Source organism: Galeopterus variegatus, unplaced genomic scaffold (genome assembly GCF_000696425.1).
Source record: "Galeopterus variegatus unplaced genomic scaffold, G_variegatus-3.0.2 Scaffold1874, whole genome shotgun sequence".
NCBI classification, from domain to species: domain Eukaryota; kingdom Metazoa; phylum Chordata; class Mammalia; order Dermoptera; family Cynocephalidae; genus Galeopterus; species Galeopterus variegatus.
This window is the reverse complement of record NW_007727985.1, coordinates 180,785-191,848: the sequence shown is the minus strand read 5'-3', so window position 1 is coordinate 191,848 and position 11,064 is coordinate 180,785. Positions and strand designations below refer to the sequence as shown.

General features: G+C 34.4%; 1 protein-coding gene across 1 annotated transcript in view; it reads left to right on the top strand.

The window, feature by feature from the left end:
* Positions 1-10,742, top strand: part of FLRT3 (fibronectin leucine rich transmembrane protein 3) — a 13,876-nt gene extending 3,134 nt beyond the window's left edge. The window contains exon 2 of the mRNA XM_008579403.1: positions 7,175-10,742. Coding sequence (XP_008577625.1) covers positions 7,227-9,176 — 1,950 coding nt within the window. The 5' untranslated portion in view covers positions 7,175-7,226 and the 3' untranslated portion in view covers positions 9,177-10,742. The remainder of the gene's footprint in view (positions 1-7,174) is intronic.
* The last annotated feature ends 322 nt before the right edge of the window (positions 10,743-11,064 follow it).

Here is an 11,064-nt window from a genome sequence, read left to right as displayed (position 1 = left end):
CCACCCCCCACCCCCACATTTTGCCCCAGAGGCCTTCACTGTTCTTCTCAACGGGAGGCTTTGTTGTAATTAAACCAGAGAAAAACTGGCCAGCAGCAGCCAACATCTGACTTGCGGCTTCTGAAAGCAGTTTTCTGGTAGAGTGTACCACCCCCCAGCGGGCAAAAACTCTACAGTAAATCTCTCAGCAATATTAACTGCATTTTCTCTTCATAGCATAAAAAGGGATGTTTCTTGGCTCCTTCTAACATTCCACCATTTCATAAATTTACCCAAAGTCAACAAACCAATTTCCAACAAAGATGGTTTGTAAACACCTTCTGAAAAAGCATTCTTCTTCTTAAACCAAAATAGGCATATACATATCAGAAAGTATTTTCCAGTTTCAAAATGCAGATCAAAATCATTAAATCTGGTTAAACATCATATTAAGGCGGTTTTTAAAGCCATGTTTTTGTGCAAGAGAGCTGGCTTAAGGACTTTGATTTATCTATTGAAAAGAACTCCAGAGAAAACAGATTTTAAGTAGAGAGGAATAAAATATAACTTAAGCAATAGCTAAAGTTTCATTTGCTTTGCATATGCATAATCTCTTTCCTACCCCAAAATCAAGTGTCAGGAATATATAAAAAGCTCTCTCCAGGTATTACTCTGTTTAAAAGAGAGAAGGGAGAAATTGCTCTCACTTGATGATACAATGACAGCTTTTGTTCTTTATTGTTTCACTTTACATGTGCACAAGTTACCGTGGCAACTTTGAAGAGAAAACCAGCAGACCACATTTAGTTAAACACTATTTTTAAAGTGTGCCACTGGACTGTGGATTGATCAGTTTATGTGTTGTTGATTTTCTTCCTCTTTATCTGGTTTAAATCAATAATACCCTACCCAGATATGAAAACAACAATGTGTTTTATAATTTCAAATGGTCTCACCAACCAGCACAGCGCTTGCCATACAATAGACTAAAAAAAAATTGTTGAACTAGGGTATGGAGACAAATATTAGACATTTAAAGCACATCAACCAAATTGTATTCACACACTGAAAAAAGGAATTTCAAGTTTGCAAAGGGAAAATGTTTTCAGTTTAACAAAATTAAGCACACTTTTAATTGTAATTGCTCAAAGTCAGCACAAACTTAAAGCATGCCCCCTGCCCCAAGCTCTCTACCACACACCATACCCTCACCACCCTCTAAATTAATATCTTATTCATTCTTACAGATCTTGGTTCTCTAATTCATTTAGTCTGGCTTTACCATCATAAAAGGAAGCAGCATTCACTATGATGAAAGATATCCTGGTTTGCCTTTTTGTTTTAAGGATGCTCGATTTAACTTTACAAACTAAAATATATGAAACAGAATTAGATGCGTTTATCACAAATCTGTTGAAGAAAAGAACCAGTGACATAAAAGGAGAAAGCAAAAATTCTGTGTTTTGGAACTTTTAACCCCTATTTTCCATAAATGAAACAAAACCTTCCTCAGGCTAGAAAATAGTCTGTATAAGACCAAGTATGAAAAGGCACACTTGCTTCTCTGCCTCTTAGCAAACCCATCAGACTTCATGACTCTCAAGAGGAGAGTTAGAGGTCCTTCTGCTTGCCTGGCATTAAACAAAAGAATTGGAACTTTCCTGAAATCTGATGATCGTGGAAAATTTAACCACCAGGCAGGCTGCATAGAAAGCATATTGCTGTCACTATCAACTAAACCTGATGTACTCCAGTTTTTCAGTTTAACCATGTATGTAGTTTATTTGAAATAGCATTTGTTGTTGCAAAGACTTAGAATTCACTGGTTGTTCATTCTGTTGAGTTTTCTAGCAGCAATTTAAGCTTCAAAATAAAATTACCTTCCTAATACTTGAGATTATAATTGTATAAATTCCAGTATACCTAGGTATATGCACAAACTTGGATAAATTTCATTAAAAAATGTGTTTTCTTCAATTTCAAGGTTTTACTCAAAATAACAATGGAGTTAACTGAATTAAAAGTTCTACATGACATTCTATTTTTAGAATTAATATTTTTAAAAGTTCCCAGTTGTAAGAAATCATTCTGTGAGGCAAATCATTAAAAAGAAACTAAAATCTCAAAACCTTATACTTGATTTAAGATTTTTTAAAAACGCGTAATGAGCAAATAAGTCAAATCAAAGTCAATTTAAATCAAAGGTAGCAAATATTTAGGAAGTTAGCACTACCATCGTGTAACTTCACCTTCATCTAAGTGATATTCTCAAAACATGAGAAATACTTTCTCACCTTAAACATTCCCACCTCCAAAGTATTGTAGCAGCAGAGAAGAAATCATATAAACATGTAGATTGCCTTAAATTCCTGATTTTATTTAAACACCAGTTTTCTATTCAGATACAACTTCTTAAATTATATTAGTTTTCCTAAAATATCTCAAAAGGATAGCATCCTCATCTATTTACATGTTTTCTTTGGTGTATCATGGAAATTAATTGAAGGCTTTTAAGATTTGATGATTGCATTATAAATGAAAAAAAAAAAGCCCTACAATTTTTGTTTATAAAAAAGAAATTGAATGGAAAGTTTCCCTATTAAAAATTTGATTCATTGGTGAGGTGATTATTTATTTCTTCTTTTGCCACAGTTTTAAGTCTTATATACTTAAGTAATGATTCCCTTAAAAAATAATTTTAAAACATTCCATTAAGTAACCAGGGCTCCATTTATGTTTTTTCCCCCAAGTTACCCCATTAGCAATATTTTTCTAAAAGATCGATTCCTTTTTGTTCAGAAGTAATGGCCTCTTTCAAGCCCAGGCAGACAGAAAGGCTCTGAAGTCAGTGTTGTGGAAACCTGGCCACAGTGTCCACACCAGTGGGGGTCATTTTTTCATCATTCACATTCAACTAGAATGTCTCTACGTGTGTGAATATGTAGATCCAGCTCAGAAAGGGGGCAGTCTAGGCATGGGTGCAGGATTGCTTATTTTTGATGGAGAGATCATTACATCCTTTCCTATGCCAAAAACAAAAACCAAAAAACTGTTTAGCACCACAGTTTCAAATATGAAGGAGAAGAAGATATAAAATGCAGTCAAACAGGAATTGAACACGTTTTGAGCTTAAGTAAAGGGTGTATGGGCATGTGAGAGGAGCTATAAGGGGAATCTTCATTTCTGAAAGAGTATACTTTCCTCCTCAGAAACTTGTTTTATGTCTATGCCTTTTGTTTTAATGCAATTTGGCAAGGAGAGAATGACATTTTCCAAGAACTTAATGAGATTTAAGGCTTTCTGTTAAACCCACATTATTACCACTATTGTATGAATGGCAAATGTGAGTTTGCATATCAGACAGAACAGAGGAAGCAGATTCACAAATGTAAAACAGGTAAAATAAACAAATTAATCTTCCTTCGTCTCACACCAATTTAGAATTTATTTTCTTTTTCTGGGTTAAAATGTGAAAGTTAGTTCATATTCTGAGAGCCTGATTTGGTGAAATATATATATACTGCAGATACAAGAAAAAAGGCAGTTATTTTATCTCTGGTTATCATAATGATCATCACCTTGGACACACTGTGGTCTGACCTGACTTGGAACAACTAGTTTTTAAATCCCCATTCAGCAGATTCGTTGTCTAGACTCACCAGTATTCCTGGAATATGAGAAATGCTTGACTATTGGTAACATTTTAAGCAGGTTCTCACTTGTTATTTCTAAAATGGCTTTTAATTAGTTTCTAATGCAATTAAACAAAAGTAATTGTTTTCTAAACTTAAATTAACTACATTATTTCATATGTTGAATAATTTTCAAGCATAGAAAACATTTACAGCAGGTACTTTTAAAAGTAACATTGTAATTATAGTTTCAACAGCTTGATTTTCTAGTTTCACACACTGAGAAAGCAACAGTTTTCAAGAAAATATACTATTGAAATTTAACAATAATGAACAAAGCCCTAAGGGCATCACAATAAAACCTCACATTAAACAATAAATCATTTAAACTTTCCACTGTGGCACTTTGTAATATTCACTAGAGACTGCTTTATCCATCTGCTAACTGCTATTTTTGTTTCAAATTGCCTAAATAATAAATTCCATGTATCTATAATTTTTTTTTAATTTCTTCTGTTAATACAATCTATGACAGCATTGGTATCTAGTGGCAAACTAAAAGAAACTGAATTTTCAAAGAGAACCAGAAACACAAATTGTGGACTTGTTTAACATGCACTTTCAGTAGAGTGTTTGAATTCTGGAACAGATGCTATCCTTGTTGGATGCTAGGTAATAACTGAGGGAGAAGCAAATTGCTACTTTAGTCCTTAATTTCAGGGTCAAATATTTCCATGATACCCAAATGTTTCCTCCATGTACAAAAAGCACCTATGTGACCCTGAATAACCTGAGTGGGTGACCGTGCATAACCCACCTCCCCCAAACCCTTAAAATTTTTTATTCATATTAAATAATGAACAAAGCAGTAATCAATAAAATGACTGGTCTCATTAGTCAAGCCTAAAGTCTTCTTTCAGAAATGAAAATCACCCTTACTGAAAATTGACATGTTCATGTTTAGTTCTAAAGAGAAATGTCCCATCAGGTTTTGATATGTTCTTAATTGTCATTACAAGGAGATAAATTGAAGTAATGTCCTTTACCTTCCAAATTCAGATTGAGATAATGTCCTTTCAATTCAAAATACTGATTTCAAGTTCAGTGTGCTAAAGGAAAATTACAATAATATTCTCCTAAAAAACTAATTATGATTTGAGCTTCTATGCCATCTTTTGGGCAAAAACACCTGAGTGCCTCAAGTTTCAAGATCACCAAGTAGTCCTCAAATACACCCCTAAAGAGTAAGGTGATGGTGTTCACATTCTGCATTTGGGAAACTTTATACTTGCAAGAAGAATCAAACAGGGCACTGAGCAAATCAAAAGAAAAGCTTTTAAAGCAAAGTCTTTTCAACTCTTTAAATTGTAGATTGTGTGACTTTGTAAAATCATGTCCAGAAATGTCTAAAAAGTTACCATGGCATTTATGTAAAAAATCCTTGTTAGGTATTTGCTTACCTCTTGGACATGTACTTGTTTTCTTCTTTTTAAACATGTTATCAATTTATGCCTAAGTTTTAAAAGTGAATTTTAAAAGATTGGCCAGAACTTAAAGGCCATCAAAGAGGCTTACTGCCTCTTGAATGAAGCTTTGCTTCTGTGCTTAATTCAAAGTGACACTAAAAATCAGTTAACAGTAGAAATTATTTGTTTGATGACAATTTCACCTTTGGCACCAACTTTAAATAAAGTATGGTAAAATGAGAAGCATAAAAAAACAAGGAGGTCAACTTATCCCTTTCCACCATCTACTTATGATGAAAGATGTATTGCTTAAAGAAAGAATTGAAGTTAAATCTCTAGAAAATTTCTCTACTATATTAAAGTTCATTATTAATAGTTCATTAAAACCTTTTACTTTCGCAGGAAATTCTCAGTCCCAGTATATTTTAAGGAAGAGAAATTTAGTATGCTTCCTTTTCTTTCCGTGAAGAATATCTGAATTAACTTTCCTTTACCTCTTAAAAAAGAATACCTTTTCTTGTATAATGTGACTGCACCAGAAATTCTGAGAAAGCAGCAAGAAGCAAAAGCTGGAAATAGCTATTTCACAGCAGGTAATCATACCTCAGGATCTAGCCACTGTATAATGTTTATACTTGGATAATCCTGAATGTGAATAAAGGTAGGGGGGTAACTGTGAAAAAACAATTACTATATAGGTCTTAGCATCATGAATGGCTTTCTTCATGAGGATCTGAAGTTACTGTCTCTGACCACATTGCACAGAAGAGCCAATAAGAATTTCAAGGAGGGTAACTTCCACTAAGGGAATTAAGCTACACAAAAGGATCCTTCACATAGAAACTCTATCAGAAAGAAAAAAAAAAAAAAAGCATAGGAAGCCATGTGTCCTACATAGTAACAGGAAGCTGAATTGTTTCTGGCCCCCACTTTAATGAGCTTGCCCACCATGCTGAACCACAGCTGGAATGTTCATTGACAACAGCAAGCCTGATATTGGAGGTGTGTGTGGCATAAGATTACTTGAATAAACAGTGAAGAACATTTCCAAGGACTAAACCAGAGTCCCAGCCCCTCACCAGGAAAATAATATATGTGTATTGAATTTTCACCCATGTAAAATGTACTCACAACATTCAATAAGGTAGGAAAAATATTAAAGCATTTTATGTTCATGCCTAAAATTATAAAGGTGAATTAACACCTAAAAGGGCAGAAGAGATTATATTTCACAACAGATTGATATAAATCTAATTCTCCAGCCATGGGTAAAGTTGAATCATCTTGTAAGTTAGAATTTGAAGAAAGAAAACATGTGAAAACATGTTATGAGATAGAAAATAATGAAAAATGTGGAAAAAGTCACTAAACCCTATTGTATGAAACATAACAAAATGAGAACAGAAGAAATAGATTAACATGAAATGGAATTTTCCACTTAGACTAGCTAGATGTATTCATTATATAATTCCTGCCCTAAATTAGATGAAAGATTCCTTCTGATTTCCTTGCTAGAATACCTTTTAAACAGTGTTTAATATTAATAATCAAAGAAAAAGAAATAACATTAATAATCAAAGCAAAAAATTAGCTTTACTGAGGTTGAGATCTCAAGATGTAACTGTTCTTGAATAGTAAGAGAATAGATTTTTCCATTATATATTTCTCTACCTATATAATCCTTCACCTAATAAAAAATAGGCATAAAATATTGTTATTTAAGAACAGTACAATGATTATCTTAAAATATAACAAATCATATATCAGTCAATGACTGGCTATAAAATTGATATCAAGTATAATTAAAACACTTTAGATTATTCAATAAAACTTTAATTCTATTTAATATTTCAAAATCAAATGTATTTAGGACATGATACTTTTTATTTGTATACCAGAAACATTTAAGGTAAAGAGATTATATGATTGTGTTCATTGATAGCTAGCAATAAACCCTAAGTATGTCCCTCCATTCCCCCAAAATTAATATTTTAAAAGTGATTGTAGATGTTTTAGTTTCCATATCTGTTTTTTTAAAGACTATTTTCAGTATGCTCTCTGATTGTTTTCTGTCTTTTTTTACTCACTCCATTTTAGGGCTCTGAAGTAACAGAACATACCTTGTGTAAAAACCTCAACATTGCTGACCATGATCAGCCCAGCCTGGAGCATCTTTCTCATTGGGACTAAAATTGGGCTTTTCCTTCAAGTGGCACCTCTATCAGTTATGGCTAAATCCTGTCCATCTGTGTGTCGCTGTGATGCAGGTTTCATTTACTGTAACGATCGCTTTCTGACATCCATTCCAACAGGAATACCAGAGGATGCTACAACTCTCTACCTTCAGAACAACCAAATAAATAATGCTGGGATTCCTTCAGATCTGAAAAACTTGCTGAAGGTAGAAAGGATATACTTATACCACAACAGTTTAGATGAATTTCCTACCAACCTTCCAAAGTATGTAAAAGAGTTACATTTGCAGGAAAATAACATAAGGACTATCACTTATGATTCGCTTTCAAAAATTCCATATCTGGAAGAATTACATTTAGATGATAACTCTGTCTCTGCTGTTAGCATTGAAGAGGGAGCATTCCGAGACAGCAACTATCTCCGACTACTTTTCCTGTCCCGTAACCACCTTAGCACAATTCCCTGGGGTTTGCCCAGGACTATAGAGGAACTACGCTTGGATGATAATCGCATATCCACTATTTCATCACCATCTCTTCAAGGTCTCACTAGCCTGAAACGCTTGGTTTTAGATGGAAACCTGCTGAACAACCATGGCTTAGGTGACAAAGTTTTCTTCAACCTAGTTAACTTAACAGAACTGTCACTGGTGCGGAATTCCCTGACTGCTGCACCAGTAAACCTCCCAGGCACAAACCTGAGGAAGCTTTATCTTCAAGATAACCACATCAATCGGGTGCCCCCAAATGCTTTTTCTTATCTAAGGCAGCTGTATCGACTTGATATGTCCAATAACAACCTAAGTAATTTACCTCAGGGTATCTTTGATGATTTGGACAATATAACCCAACTGATTCTTCGCAACAATCCCTGGTATTGTGGGTGCAAGATGAAATGGGTACGGGACTGGTTACAGTCACTACCTGTGAAGGTCAATGTGCGTGGGCTTATGTGCCAAGCCCCAGAAAAAGTTCGTGGGATGGCTATCAAGGACCTCAATGCAGAACTGTTTGATTGTAAGGACAGTGGGATTGTGAGCACCATACAGATAACCACTGTAATACCCAACACAGTGTATCCTGCTCAAGGACAGTGGCCAGCTCCAGTAACCAAACAACCAGATATTAAGAACCCCAAATTCTCTAAGGATCAGCGAACTACAGGGAGTCCCTCAAGGAAAACAATTACAATTACTGTGAAGTCTGTCACCTCTGACACAATTCATATCTCTTGGAAACTTGCTCTACCTATGACTGCTTTAAGACTCAGCTGGCTTAAACTGGGCCATAGCCCAGCATTTGGATCTATAACAGAAACAATCGTAACAGGGGAACGCAGTGAATACTTGGTCACAGCCCTGGAGCCTGATTCTCCATATAGAATATGCATGGTTCCCATGGAAACCAGTAACCTCTATCTATTTGATGAAACTCCTGTTTGTATTGAGACCGAAACTGCACCCCTTCAAATGTACAACCCTACCACCACCCTCAATAGAGAGCAAGAGAAAGAACCTTACAAAAACCCCAGTTTACCTTTGGCTGCCATCATTGGTGGGGCTGTGGCCCTGGTGACCATTGCCCTTCTTGCTTTAGTGTGTTGGTATGTTCATAGGAATGGATCGCTCTTCTCAAGGAACTGTGCATACAGCAAAGGTAGGAGAAGAAAGGATGACTATGCAGAAGCTGGCACTAAGAAGGACAACTCTATCCTGGAAATCAGGGAGACTTCTTTTCAGATGTTACCAATAAGCAATGAACCCATTTCAAAGGAGGAGTTCGTAATACACACCATATTTCCTCCTAATGGAATGAATCTGTATAAAAACAATCACAGTGAAAGCAGTAGTAACCGAAGCTACAGAGACAGTGGTATTCCAGACTCAGATCACTCACACTCATGATGCTGGAGGACTAGCAGCAGACTGTGTTTTGGGTTTTTTTAAACCTAAGGGAGGTGATGGTAGGAACCCTGTTCTACTGCAAAACACTGGAAAAAGAGACTGAAATAAGCAATGTACTGTACATTTGCCATATAATTTATATTTAAGAACTTTTTATTAAAAGTTTCAGATTTCAGGTTACTGCTGCGATTGATGTAGTGGAGATGCCTGAACACAATTCTATATTTTAGTATTTTTTAGTAATTTGTACTGTATTTTCCTTGCAAATGTTGAAGTTATAAACCATTTACTTTGTGTTCTACTGAGTAAGATGACTTGTTGACTGTGAAAGTGAATTTTCTTGCTGTGTTGAACAATCAGGACTGCATTGACATGAGATCCTTGTAGTATAAGCACAGGCCGTTTTTCACTTTGGTATTAAAAAAATGTAAAAAAAAAAATAAAAAACTGGCTGAGTGGCTGAATGAGAAAAATTAAATTTCAAAAAGCAGTTATGAAATAATGTTCCTATTATTAAATTTGTATTAGCCCAGTGGTATTCAATAAATTGAAATGTGTGAAGTAATGGGCAATATCAAATTTGCTGCATATCTCCACTTTACTCTAGATGAATTACATATCCTTAAGAAAATTAAGCATATCTTCTGAACTGAATACTTCAGCTGGCATAAAAGGAGTGTGAAGTCTTTTGTTAACCCATTGTCAACAAAGCTTTGAGAATAAAGGACTTCACAAAAACAATAACGTAAATGTGCTTCCAAGTTAGGGGGGAAATGCATACTGAGGAAAATATGAAATCTTAGACTTGTATAGTGTTATGAATACAAATACCAAAACCATATTTGAGTGTTGCCTTTACCATCCTAATTTTTGAAAAGTGAATTCTAAACACAAAACTGTTAGTGTTGATGATGTTTTTGTCATAAAGGATGTGAAAGAGAAATCTTGTGCATTTTAAAAAGGTAGCATAACTGTAGGCAATTCCCCTCAACAATCCAAAGAAAGTAGCACTTTAAATATGTGAGAATTTAAAAGAAAAATAAATACTAGAAATCAAGTTTAGATCTGGTTTATGTGAAATGTTTTAACACTGTACATAAATGTTCAGTTTACTTTCAAAATGATCAAGAATACTGCCCATTACTGTCACAGTTTTCCAGATACTACATAATGAACTTGTAACATTTCTTTCTAGCTTCCTACTGAATTGTGAACTATTACTTGTTTAAAAACCATATCACTTTTCTGTTGCCATATTTTTTTTTTTTCAACAAAAAACCAAAGTGCATTGTACGCCCTTTGGCCAGTCTTGTATGTGCCTTGATCCAACGCTACTACATGTATTCAGCTTTTAAAACTTGACAAATTTTTCATACTTCCTTAAATATGAAAAATTATGGTCTTATTGCTGAATAAAACTTTTAAAAAGTACAGAATAATTGTGCTTGCTTTTTCGGGATTATGTTACTGTCACTAAAGTAGAAAATTGCCCAGCACATTAGTCTTAACATTCCATGTATTTTTCTAGGCATAAAAATAAAAGTTGGCTACAAATTTTAAAAAATAGCTATATCTTGAGATTGTGTATCATTTTACTTTGAAGCGTTCAGTATTTCGCGTATAAATTCATTTCCTCTTATTTTATTTAATTCACTGTATATAAAAAAACTTCAGAAATGGTTTCAGGGCCTTTTTCCTCTTAGGTGCACAACTGCCATTGTCCTGATACTTTGTAAGGTGTTCTTTGAAAAACTAATGGTTTTTTGTTTTGTTTGTTTCATTTTGTTTTGTTTTGTTTTCTAAATAGCCTTTTGGTAGAGTGTGTTGGCATCAACGGACTTGAAGTCTTAGATTTATCACTTAGTAGGTATGTACTTAAAAACTAACC